This window comes from Rattus rattus, chromosome 2 (assembly GCF_011064425.1).
Source record: "Rattus rattus isolate New Zealand chromosome 2, Rrattus_CSIRO_v1, whole genome shotgun sequence".
In the NCBI taxonomy this organism is placed as follows: Eukaryota; Metazoa; Chordata; class Mammalia; order Rodentia; family Muridae; genus Rattus; species Rattus rattus.
Window position 1 is genome coordinate 199,234,182 of NC_046155.1, and position 24,524 is coordinate 199,258,705.

At 42.5% G+C, this 24,524-nt stretch overlaps 1 protein-coding gene across 1 annotated transcript in view; it reads left to right on the forward strand.

Moving 5' to 3' along the window:
- The first annotated feature begins 555 nt into the window (after nucleotides 1-555).
- Ccdc170 (coiled-coil domain containing 170) overlaps nucleotides 556-24,524 on the forward strand; it is a 102,932-nt gene continuing 78,963 nt past the window's right edge. The window contains exon 1 of the mRNA XM_032895254.1: nucleotides 556-654. Within this exon, the coding sequence (XP_032751145.1) occupies nucleotides 556-654 (99 nt within the window). The remainder of the gene's footprint in view (nucleotides 655-24,524) is intronic.

The window sequence follows — 24,524 nt, forward strand, 5'->3', positions numbered from 1 at the left end:
CATGTATGTATGAAGTACCTCATATTAAATGCCTTACTTAGGATGTGGCACACGTACTTTATATATTGATCAGATATCACAGGCAAATATACAACTGCATTCTGCATACCAAGTGGCAAGAGTATTGTTGCTCTGAGGCCAAGTCTTACACAGTAACTCAGGGATGCTTGGGACTCATTGTACAGACTAGGTTGACACCAAACTCGTGACAATCCTTCTGTCTCAGCCTCCGAGGGCAAGGATGATGATCATGAGTTACTACACTCAACTGAGCACAGGACTTTGTTACTGGCACAAGGTTTTCTAGTTCATCAATGAATCAAAATTTCAACTTTAATGAAGTAAGTTACTTCATTTTAGCATCGTTTGTAGCCGTGGGATTATTTTAAACGAGTGAATAGTAACAGTGGCAATGAGAGGCAGGTTCTGAATGTAAGCTGCATGGTTTATTTCAACTATACCGCTGTCATCCATGTCCCACAGTCAGTGGTGGACAGGTGGTAACGAGTTAGCATTATTTGGCGTGTTTGCATTCGTGGATGACAACCACAGGAGATGGAGGCCTCTAAGATCTTCAGTGTAGAGAGCCCGGACACAGGCAGCTCGCACAATGAGAAGATGTGTTCCAGGTCACAAGCAGCTGGAAGCCCACGGGTAAGGAAAAGGAAATGATCGAGGGTTGGGGGACGGGGGAGACAGATGGAATCGATTTGACAAAGGGTGACCTCGCTGATTCCTCTCACTAAAGGGATGCTAATAAAATCTGTTTTGCTTTCTTGGTGAAATCCAAAATTTCATTCGTATAAATGATCCCAGTTCTGGCTTTGCTTTGACAACATTACAAATCATTTAAAATTAAATGAGGCACATCTTACATTAGTCTGTGAGGGAAACTCCTCCATATTTCTATTCCTTTGGTTCGCAAACAGAATCTTGGCTGAGCTGCCGAAGTCCCCAGTTACCGTGGTCTGGGAAAGTAAACTCGATCGTTCTCAAGATGGGGTTCTGAGCTGAGAACTTGGGCAAGGATTCCAGTCCCATCCTGCTACTATTAACAATGCCCTTTCAGATAGGTAATAGTCTGAGTGCTCAGTTGTGTTTGAACCTCATGCCCTTTGGTTATCAACTCACTTCTAGCTCAATTTTAGTATCTAATTGTGTGTGTGTGTGTGTGTGTGTGTGTGTGTGTGTGTGTGTGTGTGTGTGTGTGGGTGGGTGTGGTGTCTGTATGTGGTTGTGGTACTTGTTTGTTGAAATGCACCAAACAGGACAGTACTGCTTACCCTTTGGAAGCTGGCACTCAATGAAAGGAATCCCACATCCTTTCCCCGCTTAGGGCAGTTTTTCTTTATGGAAAACTCCTGTTTGATGATGTGATGGGTGATGTCCACTTGTCAGAAATTAGAGCCTTCAGGAGAGCGGGGATGTGTCTGTGGGGGGTTGATTAGGGTAATTAGGGTGGGAAATGCTGCCCACTCACGGATTGTTTATCCCTCTAATCCCCTGTGGGACCTGGGAGAGTGGAGCCGATAAACGAGGCAGACACGTGGGGCCTGGGGAGCCCGCTGAGCTACTAAGACCACTGGCTGTTCTTCCAGAGGTCCTGAGTTCAAACCCCAGCAACCACATGGTGGCTTATAAACCATCTATAATGAGATTAAAGTCCCTCTTCTGGCATGCAGGTATATATGCAGACAGGGCACATACAATACATGAATAGCTAAATCTTTAAAAAGAAAAGCGGTGTCGTGTGAGTAACGTGTACAGTACAAGGACAAGCCACACACGGCAACACCAAGGGTTTCCATCAAGGGGTATAAACACACAACAGTCAGTTGTAATGAATATGCTGAAATAAACTCACTCCTATCTGCTACACCTGGGAGTGGTGAGAAAACACAACCCAAGAACTGTTCTAGATTTGTGAAGAAAGTAAGGTCACAAGACGCTTGTCTCAGTTTCTTCCAGTTTTCTCTCAGCACTCAGAAATCTCCTCACAGGACTCCATTCTTGGACTGTGTCCCAACAGTGGACCATTCCCGAGGCAGGGGATCTTGGATGTGAGAAGAGAGGGAGGTAAGTGGCGGCACACATGCTTTGGGTGTGTCCTCTGACTTTCAGATGTGCCTCGACTAACAGCTTTAAACTCCTGGTGCCTTGAACCCTATATTACAACGAACTGGGACAGCACAGTGAACTGTCGTGCCTGTCTTCCTTGAGTTGTTGTTCTCCGAGTATTTTATCACAGCAACAGGAAAGTAAAATGAGAGACATCCAGCCTGGACAGATTAGAAGAACCTGTCATGGTCTGGGAAGATCAGCAATTTGGGAAATTTAAAATGGCTCCTATAAAATAAATCATGAGCTGGGTGTGGTGGTGAACACCTTTAATCTCCGTACGCAGGAGACAGAGAGGGAGTGGAGAGCCAGACAGAGGAGGAGGTGGAGGCGGGGGTAGGGAGTGGAGAGAGGGAGAGAGGGAGAGGGAGAGAGGGAGGGAGAGAGGAGGAGAGAGGGGAGAGGAGAGGGAGAGAGAAGGAGGGAGGGAGGAAGAGAGGGAGGGAGAGAGAGAGAGAGGAGAGGAGGGGAGAGGAGAGAGGGAGGAGGAGGGGAGAGAGAGAAGAGGGGGAGTGTAAGGGCAAGTGGAGCTCTGTGAGTTCAAGGCCAGCCTAATCTACAAAGCAAGTTTCAGGATAACCAGGACTATACAGTGAAAATCCTGTCACAAACAAACAAAATGCAAATTAAAAAGGGGGAAATAATGAGGGAATAACTAGAAAGAGATTCTCTTTCCATCCTTTGAAGGTTTTCAGGCATGGAAATAATGTCGTTTTCCCTCAATTTTACAAATACACTTGGAGGATAGGAAACTTGTTTTTAAAGTGACAGTTTAAATTGACATACCATAAATTTGGATTTAGAGTACAGTGCTATGAATTTCAACATACAGACATGCACCCAGCACCATAATTAAGATGTGAAACAATTCTATTACCCCTAGGCCTGTTGTGCTCAGGCTTACAGTGTCCAGCTCCTAGCCTACTGTCCTGCTGTCCTGCTGTCCTGCTGTCCTGCTGCCCTACTGTCACTCCTGGGTCTCAGATCTGTCCTTTCAAGTGGTCTCCTTTTGATTTTTTTTTTTTTAGCCCTGGATGGTCTGAAACTCTCTATATAGACCAGAATGACTTTGAACTCATGATCTGCCCTCCTGCCAACCATCTCCCAAGTGCTGGGATTACAGGCACAACGGAAGCATGTCCAGTATGGTTTTGTCCTTTTGAGACTGTCATATAAATGGAACCTGACACTACAAGCCTTCTTCGAATGGCTTCTTACACTCAGCATACATTCTTTGCAAGCTGTCCATGGGTATCATGATTGGCAAGGCTCAGGGAAGGGTCAGGAAGCTGTGGGAAGGAACTGTGAGTGGTTCTGAGGTAGAAAGAGAAGGAATCTGGTGCTGTAACCTCTCTGGGAATTCCATTCCTTTATTCTTTTATGCAATTATTTATTGAGCATCAAATAGGTGCAAGACACTGGTTTAGGGGACGAAAAGTGTAGTAATGGACCCTAAGCCCCATCCTTTGAGCTGGAGGTATAGGTCAGTTGGAAACGTGCCTGTGTTCATGTGTAAGGCCCTGAGTTCAGAATCTAGCACTGGGGAAAAAGATATCATCTTCACGCACCCTGAAGGGGAGCAAACACGCAAATCTTCTCAGGCTTAAATGCCAGGAGGGATGCACTCTGAGCAGCAGGGCAGACAGGAAAGAGGCTTAGACAGAGGGGTCACAGACACTATAACCACGGCAACTCTTATAAGGGAAAACATTTAACTGGGGTTGGCTTACAGTTTCAGAGGTTCAGTCCATTATCATCTTATCGGGAAGCATGGCAGTATGCAGGCAGACATGGTGCTGGAGGAGCCAAGAGTTCTACAGTTTGACATGTGGACAGAAAGGAGAGCCTGTCTCACACTGGTCAGACTTGAGATCACATATAGGAGACCTCAAAGTTCTGCCTCCACAGTGACACACTTCCTCTAACAAGACCACACCTCCGAATAGTGCCACTTCCTATGGGCCATGCATATTCAAACCACCACAGGAAGCCACAGAGTAAATCACATTGGACCAAAGATTAGGAAGAAATATGCAAGTAAGCCGCATAGCCCATGTGGGATCAGACAGGATAAAATCTGGGAAAGTAGTTTCCGTGTTTCAGGAGGTTATACTGAGAGTCAGAGCTGGGGCACCAGTGGGCATGTGGTCAGGCTATGGGAAGCTTTGGGTACTACTGAAAGACCTTTAGAGTTTGCTCACAGTGAAAGGGGTAACTATTGGGTGGCTTTGTGGAAAGGCATAAGAGATCTGTAGATCTATATTTAGATATGTAGATATATTTAGATATATTTGATATAGACCACTCAGGCTGCTGGGTTAGAGAACAACTTCTTAGAGAATGTATAGAAGATGAATTGGAAGTGGGGGGGCTGATGGGGTAATGAGGTGGTAATGCAACATTGGCCTAAACTGGGCAGTGAGAGGAAAAAATAGAGCAAGGAAACACACACACACACACACACACATACACACACAAATATTTTAAGGAAAAATGGAATTTGTTGCATTGGAGGTCATCCAGGTGGAAAATGTAAATAAATTCCAAAATACAAAGTGGTAGATAGTAGGGCCATTCTAAGCTAACTAAGTGTGCTCAGCTTGACTCTTCCTAATGATTGGTTGGTATAACTGTGACTTCTAAACCCTGCTCTCAAGGGCTCCTGGGATGTCCTTACAATGTCAAGGGGCCAGAAACAGAACTGAGACCACATCCTCAAGTCCTGCTGTAACCAAGGCAGCCACAACACAGTGAGCTTTGTATGTCTGTTCCCCTATAAAATCCCATCAGGATAAAGTGTTGCAAAGTGAGGACAGTGTTACACAACCGAACTCTCTCTGTGTAAACAGGTCTTAGTCTCCCCCAGTAGACAGTCTCTACTGTGGCTTCCTAGCAAACTGGGGAGAGGGCAATGCAGTCATTTATGAGTGTAACTATACTTAGAATTTTAATTATACTTGGTATGGAAATGTTTCGGTTTGGCTTGTAGCAATGAGAGTAAATTCAAGGTAATCTTTCATATGTACATAAAGTTCCTCCAAGAGAATGAAACATTGTTTCATTTACAGTAATTCCTGTTATCCATGGAGCACACCCCCCAAGACTCCCAGCTCCCCCCATCCCCCACCCTGGGCGTTACAGGCATTGAAAGCTGGTTAAGGGCAGCTGTTGCCCTTGTCATAGTTTTCTCCCTTAAGAATTAATCCAGGTGGGCAGGTCAATGTCGTGGCCAAGAGACCACTCCTGTGAAGGTGGGCTCAGCTATTGGTATGTTAAAGAGAAAGGAGGTATATTTATCTCTTTAATGAGATAATGCACTTTTATTTCCCAGAATTCCTGGATCCTGTGTGATCCCTTCTGAAACCTCAGTCATTCAGCTCTTAAGTCAGCCTACTTTTCTGAATGAGTCAGAAAAGTATAACTTCTCCACCTCCTTCTCCTTCCTTTTTAAGATTTATTTATTTTATGTATGTGAGTACACGATCCTCAGACACACCAGAAGAGGGCATTGGATCCCATTACAGATGGTTGTGAGCCACCATGTAGTTGCTGGGAATTAAACTTAGGATCTCTGGAGGAGCAGTTGATGCTCTTAAACGCTGAGCCATCTCTCCAACTCCCCTGTCTCTTTTGAACACTTTGGGCATCCTCATGCTTTTCCTAAAGCCTATTCCCCCATGTGGCTTTACCTCTGTGGCTGTACATGCCAGCTTAACCCAAACAATATGGCTCTCTCTCTCTCTTCTTCCTTCTTGGGGTTGCTAAGATTCATAGCTTGCATGCCCTGGTTTTTTTTTTTTTAAACTGTAATAAAATTTTCCTTGAGCTTTCTTCTGAGTCTGTTCTTAATTTTTTTTTTTTTTTTTTTAGTAAGGAGTCTAAGAGCCCTCAAAGGAAACCTCAATTTTCCTGGTAACACAAAGCAACCCCCACTGGGACTTTAAAACATTTCTGGTAACAGGATGTTTGAAACCCATTCTAAATGCACTATGTGGCATAACTTGCCCATGATAAGATTTAGTTTATAAATCTTATAAAGTTTAAGAAGCTTGATAGATTAGGAATTATTATTATTATTATTATTTTTTTGGTTCTTTTTTTCGGAGCTGGGGATCGAACCGAGGGCCTTGCGCTTCCTAGGCAAGCGCTCTACCACTGAGCTAAATCCCCAACCCCGGAATTATTTTTACGAAGTCCACTCATCTGGGATATGGGCTTGGAAGCATCTAACTCTGTAAAGATGAAAGCTCTGGAGGGATCAAGAGCTCTGAGGAGGACGAGGGAAGAGTGAGCAGTCGAGCTCGGAAGTTACACACTTCACTTTGGCCAAGTCCCTAAGGTCAGATTTCCAGGTTCACGCCTAACTACCTACCGTTCGTGAACAGCAAACCAGTCAGCCACATTCTAGCTATGGTAGGAAAAGATAAAACTATAAACCTGGGGTCTGATTTATGTTTTTGCCTCGGGCAAGTTAAGCTGCTTTTCGTGTTTTGTGACTGAGAGTCATACTTACCTGCATAAGCGCTGAGGCTGAGTCCGAGACCTGTGTGCTCATGGGCGGTCCAATTGGTTGTCCTGAGGCTCCATCACATAAGAAGGGACGCTCTTCTCTGTCTTTGACAAGGTATTATATCTGCTTCCCTGGGAAGCCATTTTCTAGCCTGTCATCAAACTATTACTGATAACATAACTGTCAAAATGGCCGCAGAATGGGCAAAAAGAGCAAAAATCTCTTTCAAGTCAGTGGTTTTACCAACAGGGCTAAATTGCCACACAGAGATTATGCTGGAAACTGAATTCACCAGAGGGAACAATTTTCCAGACTCTGAAAATACCTTGGAAAGTTTGAGAAATACCAGATTGGCTGGTTTGTCTCTTGACCTGGACATTCCAATGTGCTTGCAAGATTTATTACTACCCTGATTTGTGCTGGACTTGCCTCAATTCACTTTCTGCCTCTCAAAGAATTTCAAACGTTACCTCCCACTTCTCCAAGTTCACTTTCTCTGTGGGAGAAGCTAGGCCCAAGTTCTTTGAGCTGGGCTCTTCTGCACCCAAATTAAAAAAAAAGTCTTTGTTTAAATGGCTCAGTGGTTGGGAGCACTGACTGCTCTTCCAGAGGTCCTGAGTTCAATTCTCAGCAACCACATGGTGGCTCACAACCATCTGTAATGGGATCTGATGCCCTCTTCTGGTGTGTCTGAAGACAGCAGCCGTGTTCTCACATACATAAAATAAATAAATAATTCTAAAAAAAATATAAACAACTCAAGTGAGGAGTGGAGGTGCACTCTGCACACCTTTAATTGCGTGGCAGAGGCAGGCAGATCTCTTTGAGTTTGAGGCCAGCCTAGACTACAAAGTTCAGAAAGCCAAGGCTACACAGAACAGCCCTGTTTCAGAAAACAAAAATGAATAAAAACAAAACCTTGGTTTTGTTAACTTCTTTCCTTGGTTTTAATAACTTTAAAATAACTTTTAAATAACTTAATCACTTTGAAATATGTTTTATCATTCTTTTAGCAACTTTGCAATACGGGATTAGGGATTAGGGTTTTTTGCTTTCTAAATTTTACCGTTTTTCAATAATCAGAACTCAGCAGAGTAGTAATATTAAATACTTGCCTTACTCTTTTTAACTCATTGGCTTTCCCATCAATGTGTGTACTGAGCAGGCTGATTCACCAAATGAAATAAAAGAAGTTGGAGCTCTGAATTCATTGCTTTGTCTCTAGGAGGAAACTTGCAGAGCTGTGTTAAGAAGCCCTGAGAAGGCTTAAGGGCTAGCTTGTTTTTAAAATGATCGTCTGATCACCAAGCTTCCTGCATCTTGCTTCCTTCTCTTTCTCTTTCATAAGAGCTCTATCAACCAAGTAATTTCATGACTGGTAATGCAAATTTATAAATAGATTTAATTGGGATCAACCTATGAATCATCAGAAGATAAGGGTCTCCTACAAAAAATTTAGACCAATAAGTATTTGGATGTTTCTGGGAGAATAAAGAGAGCCACTTTATAGATACAGACATGTGGCTAACCCACAATTGCTTATAAAATCTGGTCTCATATGAAGTAGAAAAAATATCAAAAGGGTTTAGATTGCTTCTGTGAAAACCTTGGCAGGAACCTAAAATCAGCGCAAGAAGCTAGGCGAGAAAGCAGTGGGGGTGAGGAAGGTTTTCTTTTTGATTTTAAAAAGCAAGAACTGCTTTTTTTGTTTGAAAGTTGGCACAATTTTAAAAGCAATGCAGAACATGTCTAAAATGGGGTCAGGAATATCCCACACTCCTTTCAACTGCACTCAGAGCCATGCGATTTTCCAAAATGATAAAGACATGGACTAGAAATAGTTGGGGCTTCGGCTTAATTTAGAAATCACGCTTGCTTTTGAAACTTGATTTTAACTGAATGTTTGGTAAATTATCTTCATGTTTTGAAGAACTATTAACTTTCTTTCCTTTGAGAACTCCAGCTTTTACTGCCAAGAAGAATTCTGAGAGCGGGGGAATGGCTCAGTGGGTAAGGATGTCTTACACAAGTATAGCGACCCAGGTTTGGTCCTAGGAACTCACATAAAAGAAGGAGAGAGCAGGCGGCAGAGAGTTGTTCTATGACCCTACATTTACATTGTGGCTTGCAGGACATACCCCGAAATGGTAATACTATTAGTAATACACCGATCTTAGTAAGTTTTCATTGTTGTCTTAGAGTAATCTTGACTAACTTCAAGGGTGTTGCTGTAAGTCTGCTGCTAACCTCCTGGCTTTGGACAAATAACCTCCAGAGACATTTTACAAATGACCGAGGATCCTACTGATGGCAAGGTTGTGGGCAAAGGGATTCACCACATTGTCCACTGGCCTCCACTGTGTGAACCATGGCAAGCACTCACCTACCCACCCACTTGCATATCACACATGTGCATAAACCAGGGCTCACATAGATGGTGCTCCATAGCATTGAGTAAATAATAATAATAATAATAATAATAATAGTAGTAGTAGTAGTAGTAGTAGTAGTAGTAGTAGTAGTAAATCTAAGCATAGTGGAACATTTCAGTTAATGGTCATTAAAATTATCATTAGATAATTTTATGCATGCACACGATGTGTTTTGATCATATTTACCTTATAACTTTTTTCTTCTCTTTCTTTTTCTTTCTTTCTTCTTTCTTTCTTTCTTTCCTTTTTTTGTTTTTGTTTTGTTTTGTTTTGAGACAGGATTTCTCTGTGTAGCCCTGGCTGTTCTGGAATTCATTCTGTAGACCAGGCTGGCCTCAAACTCAGAGATTTGACAGCCTTTGGCTTCTGAGTGCCACGATTAAAGGCGCACACTGCCATTATCCCCCTCCCCAACCTTCTTCTATTCCCTCTCATCCCTCTGGATCTCTTCTTCCTCCTAATATGTTTTCCTCTTCTTTTTATATGTATGTGTGTGTGTATGAATGCATGCTTGTGTATAACATGTATATATGCATGTTTGTATGTAAGTATGTATCATTTCTATGATACACTGAGTTTAATTAAGGTTGCTTACATGAGCATGAGTATAGTGTTATTGACTGGACCACGGGCATCTTACCGGTAACTCCACCCCTGACGAAAATGGCCCTTCCTTCACTCAGCAGCTATAACTGCCAATAGCTCCTCAGCCAGGGGTGAGGCCTGGTGAGCCCCTCTCCCAGCCAGGCCGGAATGTTGACAGGGCTGATGTAGTGCAGGTCTGCTGCAGGGAACAGCTGCCGGGGCTTTATGAGTGCAATGGCTGCGTCATGCCCAGACGTCAGCATTCACGGGACTCCTCTCCTCATCTGGCTCTGGCATTCTTTTGGCCTCCTCTTCCAGATGTTCCTTGAGATGTAATGAGGATGTGCCACAGCTGTCCAGTTTAGAGTTGAACACTCAATAGTCACCTCTGAGGCTCTGTATGAACCGCTGTTAACCGTAAAAAGAGCCTTCTCTGACCAAGGCTGAGAGCAGCGCTAATCTATGTGTGGGTCTGGGCGCAGACGTGAAGATGGACACGAAGTTCTTAGATCCCTCTGGCTCTGGCAGGCTCTGTTTGCTGCTGTGTTGAGAGCTGAGCCTTGATCTTTCAAAACAAGATGCCTACTTATTATTTTAGATGATAAACAAAGCTACCAAAGGGACAAGGCATTAGTGATTGAGGTCCTCGGCTTGACGCATGTTGACCTTCTATCTTCCTTAAACATGATGAGATAGTTAACTAGGTCAAGGTCATCTTGTGGCTCAGGAGACACTGTATCTTTAAAAGGCATTCTGCATATCTCTGCTCTGGTTTAAGAAGAGGAGGCCTACAGGTTTGTGTTTTTAATTTTAAAAAATTAGGAAAATTTAAATCGTGTATGTATGTATGTATGTATTATGTATGCATTATGTACTTAGGTGAGAATGTGCTGCCATGGAAGCACATAGAGGTCAAAGCACAACTTTTTAGAGTTGGTTCTCTCTTCCTCTTGTTTCTGCTGCTTAGGGTACTCCAGGCTAATTAGCCAGCAAGCTTCTAGAGAATTCTCATGGCTCTACCTCTTCTCTACCAGGAAGGGTGTGGGGAGTATAGATCCATGTCCTATGCTACGTCTTCCAGGTTTCTTCGTAATTCTGGGGACTGAACATGTGTCAACAGGTTTGTACAACAGCAAATACTTTTAACTGTTTTAAGTTCTGTATGATTGTGAGATATGGCCTCATATAGCCCAGGCTAGCCTTAGATTCCCTAAGTAACCATGGGTGACCTAAATCTTCGTGAGTCTATTTCCCAAATGTTGGTGTTACATGCATGTGTTTCCATGACCAGCTCAGTGTCTGCTCTTAGAAGTGAGGTGTTTGCAGCTGGGCAGTGGTGGCTCACGCTGGGAGGCAGAGGCAGAGGCAGGTGGATCTCTGAGTTCAAAGACAGCCTGGTCTACAGAGGGAGTTCCAGGACAGACGGCTGCACGGAGCAACCCTGATCCTCGTGCTGGAGAGAGGGCTCAGTGGTTAAGAGCACTGACTGCTCTTCCAGAGGACCTGAGTTTAATTCCCAGCTACCACATAATGGCTCACAACCATCTGTAATGGGATCCGATGCCCTCTTCTGGTGTGTTTGAAGACAGAGGCAGTATATTTACATACATAAAATAAATAAATAAATCTTAAAAAGACGAAATCCTGACCCAAAAGTCACGTGTGTGTGTGTGTGTGTGTGTGTGTGTGTGTGTGTGTGTGTGTGTGTATGTGTGTATGGGATGTTTTCAACTCCTTTCTAAAAAGTCCTGTTTTCCCAAAGCAAAAAGGATGCTTTAAAAATTTATTCTTATGCATTTGTTAAAATAATTTAAGCCTACAATCTTCCAAAGTTGCTGGTACAGTAGAATAAGAACAAATATTTTGCTTTTCCAGTCTTCATTTGGAGAATTCTATATTCTGTGCTCTAAGACAATAATGCTAACAGCCAACACTTATTAACTTTGTCCTGAATACCTGGTACTTTGTACATGTTAAGTGTCGCCAGTACTGCTATCTAGAACATGGATAACAAAACTGGCTCAAAGAAGTTAAGGTATTTTTCTAAAACCATAAGACTAGGAAATAGCAATATCAGAATTTGAATCCAAACAGCTTGGCTCAAGAATCTGTCCTCTCTGGTGATCTGAGGGCCTCCAAGTCCAGGGATAAATTAAAAAAAATATATATATATACTTATATATATAATATATATAAAGATATATGGTAAGATATCCTAATCTCATGGGCATTTTTCATATGTGTGAGTAACGAACCAGATGCCATTTATAATCTGAGCTCAGTGAAGGTTGAATTGCTGATGGGCAACTTAGTTAAGCGGAGAGAGGGTTTTCTTTCTCATCATTTCATCATTGAGCAGTCTCTTATTTTTAGCCATCAAGGAGGGCTGGGCTTTGGTCTGGCTAATTCCATAGACCAGTCCACACTTCTCAGTGACATATCTATTAAGGACTTTTCCTCCTGGCTTTCTTCCTCTATCATCGTCCTTGACGACATCAACATCAATGGGCTGACCTGTCCAACACCTTGGCCATTCAGTTCTTTGATTACCTGCTTTGGAAGCAATGATTTTTTTTCCTTTTCCAACCTAAGCTACCCATTTCCATGGTTACAGCCTACTCCAGGAACTGCCATCTCCAGTTTTGAACATCTCACCTTGACCGGCTCCTACTGTCCTCTATTATTTACTAGAATTGCCCATTGCTGCTAGGTTCTGACCCCCTCAAACCTTTCATTCACCAACTCTGTCCTTTCTACTCTTTATCTGTCACATGCTTTCATTTTTCATCCACCTTCACTTCCTTTACTGCCCCACTTCCATTCCATATCCATTATTATTATGACTCCTTTGCAAAATAAGTTACCTGTTCTTTTCCCCATCTTGCTGACCTAGTATAACCTTGACCTCGGTGGAAGGTAAATGTGTTTCATTTTCTCAAAGATTTGGAATAGAGGAGCAGAATCATACAATAGAGACCACCAGTTTCATTTTAAAACCATGACCTTAAACCTCAGGTGTTCTTTCAACGCTACTGGAAAACCCTATTATTTCCTTCTACTGTGTCTTCCAAATGCTGGTCATTTCCCTGCCACCGAGAGGATATTTTTATGTGTGAATACTTCCTGTGTAATGATTACCACAGGACCGACCTCAAATTGATTCTGGTTGGAAAAGTAAAGCTGGGTGTGGCAATCCTCACCTGGAATTTCCGCACGGAAGCAGGAGGATTGCTGCAAGTCTGAGGGTTGCCTGGCCTCTGTAGTGGTTTCCGGGCCAGCCAAGTATACACAGTGAAAGCTTGTTTCAATATGGAAACAAAATAAATAAATAAAAGGAAATGTATCTATAACTCAAACTTTGTTCTAGACTGGAGGAGCTATGGAAGTCCTTGTGGTTCACAAAGAAACACAAAGTTTGAACCAAGCACTAGGAGTGTTGAACACACAAGACTGTCTCTTCAAAGGAAGAGATATATAACTTGCTTTCTTCCCAGAAAGCTAGGAGCGGATGTGACTAATAGTCTGGTGATTTTTGTGCTATCTGTATGGCCAGGCCACATCAGCTCCCTGATTCTTATCAAGAACTTGATTACCTGGAGCCTGTTTCCGTACTTAATCTACAGAACCTGTCTCTATGGATGATGTCACTTGTACTTTATAAGAGTTTCAAGTAGTCACGTCTTAAACTGTGTCATGCACATGAGATTGAGTTAATTATCACTAGGAAACCCCCTCCCCCCAAATTGTGCTGTGCTTAAATATGTTTAAAATAAACTATTTGGATTCTTCTGTCTCTACCTCCTGTCTTGTTGGAGAAGGGCTATGTTACAGACATGGGCCACCGTGTTCAGCTTTTCCATGGGTATTGGAGGTCTAACTCTCAGGCAAATGCTTTTACTTGATGACCATCTTTTCCATTTTTTTTTTCTTTTTCTTTTTTTCGGAGCTGGGGACCGAACCCAGGGCCTTGCGCTTGCTAGGCAAGCGCTCTACCACTGAGCTAAATCCCCAACCCCCATCTTTTCCAGTTTTGATTTTGTTTTAAATCCACACCAAAACAAGTCAGTGCAAATACACCTAGAAGATATATATATATATATATATATATATATATATATATATTACATGTGAGTAAACAATTGTGTCTTCAGACACACCAGACAGAAGAGGGCATTTGATCCCATTATAGATGGCTGTGAGCCACCATATGGTTACTGGTAAGTGAACTCAGGACCTTTGAAAGAGCAGTCAGTGCTCTTAACAGCCTAGCCATCTCTCCAACCCAAGAAATATTACTATATTTTAAAGCAATATTTGGTTTATTTAAAATTTATTAGGGACTGCATCTTCCAGTGTGTGTGTGTGTGTGTGTGTGTGTGTGTGTGTGTGTGTGTGTGTGTGTGTGTGTGTGTATGTATGTTGTATGTGTATATTTGGGGTGCATCTTCCAGTGTGTGTATTGATTTGTGTGTGTGTGTGTGTGTGTGTGTGTGTGTGTGTGTGTGTGTGTTTGGGGTTGCATCTGTGTGTATGCAGAGGTCAAGTGTCCTATTTCATTCTATTCCATTCATTTGAGATACAACATTTTATAGAACTTGAAGCTCCCACTATTTGGCTAGGATGCTGCCCAATGGGCCTCCTGAGATATTCTTGTCCCCCACTCCCAGAGCTTTGATTACAGAAGTGCGTTGCTGTGTCCAGCTTTTTACTTGGGACCTGAACTCAGGTGCTCAAGCTTGCAAGGCAAGCACATTCCTCACTGAGCCATTTTCCCGGCCCCGACCTTTTAGTGTTAGCACACTAAATAGAGTATTCCAACATATGAGCTTGGAAAGACACCGACATAGGTCATAGCAATTTGGTTGGGAAACATTTAAATTGAATATACTCTTCAAAATAATCCTTAGATCACTTAAGTGTCATAGGAGCAGTTTGAATGTCACATTTTAAAACATAAATTTAAGCTCCCAAAGTTATCATAGTAAAATTTTTCTTTAAAATTTGTTTTTATTCTATTTTATGTGTATGGGTGTTTGACCTGCATTTGACTCTGTACTGTGTTGCATGGATGCAAGTGCCATGAAGGCCAGGAGGAGGAGGAGGAGGAGGAGGAGGAGGTATCAGATCCCCTGGGACTGGAGTCACAGATGGTTGTGAGCTGCCATGTGGATGCTGGGAACTGAACCCAGGCCCTCTGGAGGAATAGCCAGAGCTCTTCACCCCTGAGTCATCTTTCCAGGCCAAGTACAAATGTTCTTCTGAGAAGCATGTGTATTTGTAAAACACATGGATAAACAAAAATCATCATTTAGAATACAGGAAATGATGTCAGAACTGACACAACTGTCCATCTCCCTCTCCAGGAGCCACTTTCCAGGCTTTAAATAAATAAATAAATAAATACATAAATACATAAATAAATAAATACATACATACATACATACATACATACATACATACATAAACGTTGTCTCAGATAGCATGTTTTCTTAACCTGGATGTAGACATCCCAGGCTTATCAGGGTATTTCAAGACACGGTTAACACCATCGGAGAATGAATTTTCTGATTTAAGCTGGATATGCCCAAGACTACAAAATATCAAAATATCTGTTCTGTCTTCTTTCCACACCTCAGGCTAAATTTGTCCCTAACTGAACGTCTTCTCTTCCTCCTTTGCTTTGTCCTCTTGTTTGTTAGATCCCCACTATGGTCCCGTGTGTCAGGTGAGCTCATCTGTAGGTGACTCACACCTCCGTCTCCCCTCTCCTCACCACGCCCCTTCCCTCTATTGAGTCTCACCTTCCCTGTGGCGGTCTCCTCCCTGGACTTCCTTCTTCCAGCTCACTGCTGTCCTGGTGCCTTCTTGAAGTTTAGCATTCCCCATGTTGCTCTTCCTGACTGTACTAGCTCGATACCTCTTGCACCGCACAGTTCAAATTCAGCCTGAGCCCTAGTTTGGAGCAGTGTTGTTCTGTAAAAATAGCCACATGATGCGTACAAGGTCATACAACTGTTAGCTCACTTCTCTGTTGTCACTGTAAAGAAAAATACAAGTGTCCATGAAGGTATTAACAGGCCATAGTATAGTGCTTACCCAAGGATTGCTCTCGCCCATGGAGTTTTGGGAGAAGCCCCATGGGAGCTTTTTTTGTTTTACTTCCAAGTTTGCTAAAACTATCATCACAATGGAATGCTCCGAAGCCCAGCCTGAAGTGCTAAAACATCAAAGGTCCCTTGGCCTACAACGTAGGCCTCTGAATCCACCAGCCTAGCTCCCTACACATCATTCAATTCTAGCATCTGAGGTAGCCATCATGTCACTGGCTTCATGTTTTAACACCCAGGAAAGAGCAAAGGTAACAGTTTTCTGCATCCATTACCATAAGAGTACATGGTGCCTTCACTTGGAGACAAAACTTTTCAACAATGAGTCTGGAGAAACTGTGAAAGCTGAGATCTGCTTTCTTGGGAAAAATCCAAGGTCAACTGAAGTGACCAAAAATAGACTTTCAGCAAATGGAATTCTGCAGCAATAAAATAGGCTAGAGAGGTATTGGAGAAGGGGCTTTTTCCAGGCTGGTTCTTCTAGATGTATGCAGCTTTCATCCGCTTTGAAGCTCCTTGGACGGAGTCAGTTCATTGAAAAGTAAGCAAATCCGTGATGATTCTACTGTGAGGAAAACTTAACTGGGAGATGTGTGCCCTATGAATCCCACCATGAACAGGAGATTCCACAAAGCATAGCTTCCACCAAAAAATTTACAAATTAATGTAGCTTCAGATGAAAGTATTGACCCAAGTTTGGATTGGATATGTGGCTATAATTACTGTAGCGCTACAAGCCACTGTAAAGGATGCATGGTGCCCCATAAATATGCGTGACTCTAAGACAGTACAGCTGGTTTTTGCAGAACTAGTCACGGTGTTTAAATTATGGAGCCAACCTAGGCATCTAACAACAGAGGGCTGATAAAGAATGTGTGGTATAAAGGGGCCTGGAGAGATGGATCAGTGGTTAAGGGCACTGACTACTCTTCCAGAGGTCCTGAGTTCAAATCCTAGCGACCACATGGTGGCTTACAACCATCTGTGATGGGATCTGCTTTCCTCTTCTGGTGTGTCTGAAGACAGCTACAGTGTACTTATCTATAATAAATCTTTAAAAAAAAAAGAATGTTGAGGGAGGAGGGGAAAAATTTAAAAAAAAAGAATGTGATATATATATATTCTTTTCAGTCATAAAGAAAACTCCAGGAAAATGGGTGCAATTGAAGATAAATACAAGTGAATTAAGTCAGGCCCAGAAGGACACATTTTTCCCTCAGTTGCTAATTTTGTGTATAAATCACATATATGTGTGTGATATAGAAGTAGAAGAAGAAGCTGGAGAGATGGCTCAGTGGTTAAGAGCACTGACTGCTCTTCCAGAGGTCCTGAGTTCAATTCCCAGCGACCATGTAATTGGATCTGATGCCCTCTTCTGGCGTGTCTGAAGACAGCTACAGTGTACTCATATAACTAAAATAAACAAATCTTTAGAAGTAGAAGAAAATTGTCTATAGGGCAAAGGGGCCTTGTGGGGGGCAGAAGAGATACTGGGGGGATGGTTAGAGGAACTATGCTTAGCACACAGTATATACTTGTATAAAAGCCTCAAAAAGTTAAAAAAATAATAATAATGTCAAGGTCACGTAACCGTGAGAGAGAAATGGACGATTCTAGAATGGCTGGATGGAATCTAAGATAAGCAGCCCCAGCCCTGATTTCCTGTGAGAGTCCAGCATTCCCAGGGCTTTCAGGCGATGTGACTGCGGGATCCACTTTTAGTTTCTCTCACTGAGGCAAGCTCCTCTGCCGCACTTGGTTTTCTGGTCCGGGACGCCTTCACTTTTCCTTTCGGCAGCTGCACGTCCTTGGCTTTTGTTTTATCCCACTGTGACCATTTGCTTATTTGGAAAACGGATTATTCTAATATTCACTTCCAAATCTCTGGGGAACACTTGGAACTGTTGGTGAAAGGCCACCTACGAGGATGTCGCAAGAAGCCACGAGGTTACCAAGGCATTGCGACATCTGTGCTTCTAGGCAGACTTGTTGAGAAGACAAGATGAGAAAAGTACATTCAGTAGTCAGGGCAGGCCACATGCTTTGCAGAGCCGGGTATAAAGTGCATGAACCACTCTTGTGCAAAGCAAAGCAAAGCAAACAAACAAACAAACAAACAAACAAACAGCTAAGAAGTTTGGATGGACCTGTGGTTCCGTTATTTGAGTGCTTGTCTAATATACCTGAAGGCCTTGGGTTCAGTCTCCAGCACCATCTAAAACCTGCTATTTGCATTCACTTTGGTAGTGTTTTCCCTTCCCCCTTTAGAGCGATCTTTCTCCTGAAGTGTCCTTGGTAGCTAGGAGGACTTGTTCCTAAGGGATAATTGCCTTGTGGCCTGTGGGTCTCCGAGGAGACTTGGCCACTGGCTAGTGCAGGTCATAGGCGCCGCCTCCAATTCTGTTTACTTGTTGCCCCAGGAGACGCACTCCGGTCCCAGGCTCTGTGCACTACAGTGCTACTGCATCGTGGGTCTCCTGCATCGTGGGTCCCCGCAGCATCTTCTAGCCCAGCCAGCATGAGCCACAGCAGCTCCTTGGGCTCCGGGAGTCTGGAATGCCCCCGCAACGCCTCACCGCCAGAGGTAGAGTTCCCGCAGCTGCTGCCTGGGAGGGGCGCGAGCATCTTCCCTTTGCACAGTGTTCTGGGTTCCCACAGGGGCAGTGGTCAGAAATGGCAGGTCTTGAGGTAGTGCCACGCTGCCTCTCTGACCACTGAAATTGGCTGAATTCCACAGAGTAGCCTCTCCTGCTGTTCCTCCTCCGCCCTATCCCGAGGGAACAAAGGAATTGCTTCACTGAACTTAATTTTCGATTTAAGCAATGTCTTTCTAACCCAGAGGTGGCAGGATTAGCGCTGGGCCTCTCAAGGGCCTCCAGCTTGTAGGCTGCTTACAGTCCCCAAACAGTAAGCTCATTCATTACTCCTACATCATACTTGACATTGGGGGACTTACAGGTGTCACACAGAAGTAGGAAAGTTCTGGACCTGTCCGGAGTCTTCTTCAGGAATCCCCGCCCCCCCCCGTGTGTGTGTGTGTGTGTGTGTGTGTGTGTGTGTGTGTGTGTGTGTGTGTGTGTGTGTGTGTGTGTGTACACATACTGCCTCTCTAACCTAGGAAGGATCCTCAGGGCATACCCGCCATAAATATCCTCTTGACAAAATTAGATTTAAAACACAGGTTGGATTTTCCAACATGCTGTGAGAATTCAGTTTTTCAGCACACTTGACTCCCACTCCCCCCAACACTGTTAGGTTTCTCTGCTTTTTCACATATTGGTGGGAAACCAGTAAGTACCATGATATGCAAATAATTGTAGTTTTATTCCCTGATAATTTTCTATTTGGTATTATATTTTATCCTAATGTAGTCTTGGTTCTCTGTGAATTAAGATGGTTGGATCATATATTACGCATGTGATTGTCCTTTGTATATCTTCAGTGAGCCCATTCAAAGTAAATCACAGACCTTGTGTCCAAATATATTCTTGTAATAAGGGAATTCACCGAAGTGCAATGACCAAATTCAGAATATTTAGCATTATTATAATCATATTATCTAATGTACATTTTCTGCTAAATTTTGACAATTATCCCAAATATAAGATACTCCCCCCCCCATTGTGTTTAGTGTCTTTATAGTTGGACTAACTCCTCAGCTCTCTGGAAATGTGACTCCCTACGAGCTGATTATTGGTAGGAAATTATGTAGGAGATATTGTGTCTTGGTACATTGCTTCAGGAGCTGTGTAATATCAGTATGACCTTTAATATTGATGCCCTCAATAATAGGGACTGTACCTACTGGATTGGTCCACTGTAAAATTCCCCTCAGTGGTAAGTAAACAATTGTAGGGGCTGGGAAAGATGGCATTCACTGGCCTTATGCTAACATGATGGCTTGCATGTTGCCCCAGTTCCAGTAGATCTGCCATCGCTTTAAACCGCTGTAGGCATCAGGCATGCACATGGCACACACACACACACACACACACACACACACACACACACACACACACACTCCCTGCTGTGGTGATTTGAGTAGGAATGCTCTTTACCACCCCCTGTCTCATGTAATTGAAGCTTGGCCCATAGAGAGTTGCTGGAATAGGTGTGGCCTTGGAGAAAGAGAATCACTGTGGGATCAGGCTTCAAGGTCTCCTATGTTCAATCTATGCCCACTGTGGCACACAGTCTCCTTTTTGCTGCCTGCTGATCCAGATGTAGAACGTTCAGCTCCTTCTCCAGCACCATGGCTACCTGCACGCTGCCCACCTTGATGATAATGAATTAAACCTCTGAAGCCAGGCCCAATTAAATATTTCCCTTTATAAAATTTGCCATGGTCATGATGTCTCTTCAGGGCAAAAGAAACTCTAAGACAACTTGCAAAAGTTTCATATACATAGGATATTTGTTTAATAAATAATCGTAATAATTGTGAAATTATTTTTAGGCTAAGCCTCTACCTACATAAAGGACAATTTCTGCCATATTTATTTGAGCTGGCTTGGAAGAAACAGTTTATTGAGAAGGACAGAAACAGAAATGCCAGCATCTATTATCATTGTAACTGGTGTTTTTTTTTTTTTTTTTTTTTGTTCTTTTTTTTTGGAGCTGGGGACCGAACCCAGGGCCTTGTGCTTCCTAGGTAAGCGCTCTACCACTGAGCTAAATCCCCAGCCCCGTAACTGGTGTTTTTAAAAACCATTTCATCTGTGGTGATCTTTGGTAGATAATGAGGAAGTTTTGATGAAAGACACCAATAAGGCATAACTGTCTTCTGAAAGTTTTATACTTTTCCTTCTGTGCTGCACTGAAAAATGGATTAAAATACAAAGCATGGATTATAGGCACCTTTCTGATGGCATAGATAGATACCCAGGGCCTGAGACACCAGGTTTGGAATAAAAGCATTCCTGATTACTTTACTTTTCCAGATTATTTGAACTTAAATGTTCTCATCAGAAATATGGCATATCAGTTACCTTTGTTGCCATGGTAAAATATCATGACCAAAAATGGCTTATGAAGGAGGAATTTACTTGGGCTTTCAGCTCTAGAGGGAGAGTCCATATTGTAGGGGAAGCATTGTAGCTGGCAGCTAGAGCCAGAAGAGGAGAGATCACATCTTCAACCACACAGAAAGCGGAAAGAGCAAACTGCAAGGGAGACCAGGCTATAAATTCTCAAATCCTGCCCCAGTAACACGTTTATTCCATCGAGGCTGCACTTCCTAAAGGTTCCATAGCCTCGCCAAACAGTACCGTCAACAGGAGACCAAGTGTCTGCTAGGATACTGATTCAAATTATTGACTCTGTTCTGTCCCCACTATTTCAACTGATACCTCTGCTGCCACTATAGCAATCAGTTTATTAAGGATCCAGGAATGAGACCGAAGCTAGAAAAAGGGATGAGTTCTTGCTTTTCCTGGACAGTTTGAGTTCATGGTCAAAGGAATGAGGGTTTTGTAAAAGGTTGCCTCTTCCCTAGTGTCAGGAGGCAGATTTCACACTAAGATTTTCTCAATCGAATATACCAAAATCAAGTCCTCAGAAGAGCTTCACGAGGTTAGAAAATGTGAGAGCCGTGAGCAGCATTAGAATGAACTAGAGCTTCTCAGGTAGGGAGGAGTGCCCAAGTTCTATGCACCTACGACAATAGCACTGGATGAAAACGCTACCCAAAGATAGAGCAGCATCAACAATTAGCAAAAGCTATAAAGTGGGAACATAGTGAAAAGTGTTTTAAATTCTTATCAGTGCCACAAACTAATGGTAACTTTCAGGCTAACTTGTGATGTTGCTGGCTTCACACGTTTACAGGCTCTGAATGGAAATTATTACTCCAGTACAAGCTACTATTAAGAAATGGAGCGAGTCTCTTTCCTCTGTATGGCCAGGGCTGGAGAGATGATTCAGTGGTTAAGAGCATTGATTAAAGGACCCAGGCACCTAAGAACCCAAAGGAAGCTTGTTACTTTGTTACTATGATACAGAATTTGTAAAGGCAAAAAGACATTACTAGAGGTGATAAAGAATGATGCCCTAAAATGAATTCCATTCATCAGGAAAGTGTAGTGTGTGTGCAGAAAGTAATATAGCCCTCAAATACAAGAAGAAAACCTGGTAGACAGAAGATCTATTAGGATAAACTGACAAACCCATGTGTGAGGTAGCACATTTCTTTCCTTTTGAAATTAAAGTTATTTAGTGTGTATATGCATACGTGCATGAGTGTGTGTGTGTGTGTGTGTGTGTGTGTGTGTGTGTGTGTGTGAGAGAGAGAGAGAGAGAGAGAGAGAGAGAGAGAGAGAGAGAGAGAGAGAGAGAGAGAGATATGTTCGTGGAGGCCCGAGGATAACTTGTCTGATCATTTCTCACCTTCCACCTTGGGTGTCTGAGGGACTGGAATCGAGTCACCAGGCTTCATCTAAGCACCTTAACCCCCTGAGGCATCTCATTGTCTCCAGAAAAACTTTCCAAATACCTCAGATAGTGTCTGGTCAAACACTTAGTAGGAGAAATGTTAAAGGGCTAAAATTCAAATTTATTTATGTTACTGTGAGAATAAAAATGTTCAAAGTAGTAGGAGGCTTGGGGAGGAGATGGATTTGATAGAATTTATGCACATATATAAAGTTCTCAACAAGCAAAGGAAAACAAAGCCCCAAACAATAATTTGAGGCTTTGAATATCTTTACTCTTGAGGATTGCTGTTGGTCTTGATGGTAACACCTCTGAGATACTTATGTTTTTCCTAAAGTAGGGTGTGTGTGTGTGTGTGTGTATGTGTGTGTGTATGTGTGTGCACATGAGTTGACAATTATTAGACCTAAGCCTAGAAGTACTTTATTGGTAGGGACTGAAAGATGAGATCTTTATACTGTTACAAACAAAGGAAAACAATCAAATCATTTGAGAACATTAGATAGGCTGCTTTTAAAGAGATTTTACAAAATTCTGTCCAGTACCCTTCTAAAACATAAAAGGCCCTAGGGGAAGACTGGGTGAGCATGTAAATGAAATGAAATATGGGAGCCTCCACTGGCTCCCGGTCAGAAAAGAAATGATTAGCAACACACACACACACACACACACACACACACACACACACACACACACACACACCACACCACACCACACCAAACCAAACCCAACTCCCCCCTCCCCAAACAAAACAAATCAGGTGAAACTAGAACAAGGTCAACAGAGCAGTAACATTGTAACAATCTATGTTCTTCATTTTGATAACTGTGCTTCAGTTGTACAAGTTGTTCACAGGGGAGGCTGGGGAAGGTGACTTTGATCAGAAAGTCTTTGTTCTGACTTTTAAGCTACTGTAAGTCATTTTAGAATAGCATACCCAAAGGGTATAGGAACAAATGGTGACAGGTTTATTCATTCACACATTTGACTCTGAGATTTTTAGTGTGATGATCATCTTCTCTTGGTACTTATTCTCTGACCACCTGGCTGAAGAATATAGTCTGAGATAACACCTTCAAGGTGTTACACTCCGAAGAACAAAGAGAAAATCATTTCTTCATACTATACTTTAGAAATATTGACTTTACTTAGTTTTAGCAAGTAGAATGTGGAAACATTTGGAACAGCACTTGGTTTGTACTTGGATTAAGCTGATGAATTTATAAGGACTTTCTTGTTTCTGTGTTCAAGGACAACATAGTTTTTTTTTTTTTTTTTTTTTTTTAAATTCCACTAGGGAGTAACCTGGTCACATGGGGGATTATTTATGCCATGTTCTTTTGCTCAAGGTTTTGTTCATTTTTTGTTTTGCTTCTAGTTATTTTTCCTCTTTGAAATTAGTGTGTTGGTGGCTTAGATTTAAGGACAAGGAAGTTTAAAGTCCCTGCTGAAGTGGATCCCATATTTTGTTCCTGATATGCTAGCCCAGCTGGTGGCTATAGCTTCAGTAGCACTCTCTCTCTCTCTCTCTCTCTCTCTCTCTCTCTCTCTCTCTCTCTCTCTCTCTCACACACACACACACAAACACACACAATTTAGTTTGAATAACTAAAGATCACTTATGACATTGACATTATCAAATCAAATAAGTAAATATCCAAATAAATATCTCCTTTGGGCAGTTGGGAGGGTATTAGTTTCATAAGATAAATATCTGAATTATGTTTCTGAGTAACCCAAGTGATTTCCTTCTCATTGAATATTCCCTCATATTTTTCATCTCAAACTTTCCCCGTGGATGTTCATTTTCAGGAATGTGGCTTTTGGCAGAGGAAGTTCAACATATTGTAACCTCAGTGTCAGTGTCAAGTGCAAGAGTTTTACCCCTGAGGGTAATTTGATCTTTCTATAGATCTCTTGAATTTTGGGTCAAAGATACAGATAATAGGATTTCTGAAGTAAGTCTTGATGTTGAAACCAAATATCTGGATTGGTGAAAGTGAGAATTTAGGAGGAAGTGTGGGCCACGCGGCTTCTGCTAGTGAGTTGTTGGACACAGGGCAAGTCTCAGACACTCTGTTACACAACAAGCACAGAGATCCTTCGCGCTGCAACTGTAGGGTCTGTTTTAGAGTCCCCCTCGTAAAAAGTTGTATTTGAGTATGAGAAAAAGGGCCATTAAAAGCTAAGCAATATAGAGCATCATTTCAGAGAGCGATAAAGGCTTTGAGAAGAAAGTCAGACAAGATCATAAGCTGGAGATTCACAGGGTGAAGGGCAAGACCCACTTGGCTGGGGTAAGAAGGGGGGGCTCTGGGGATAAAGCAATGGACTGAATCTTGG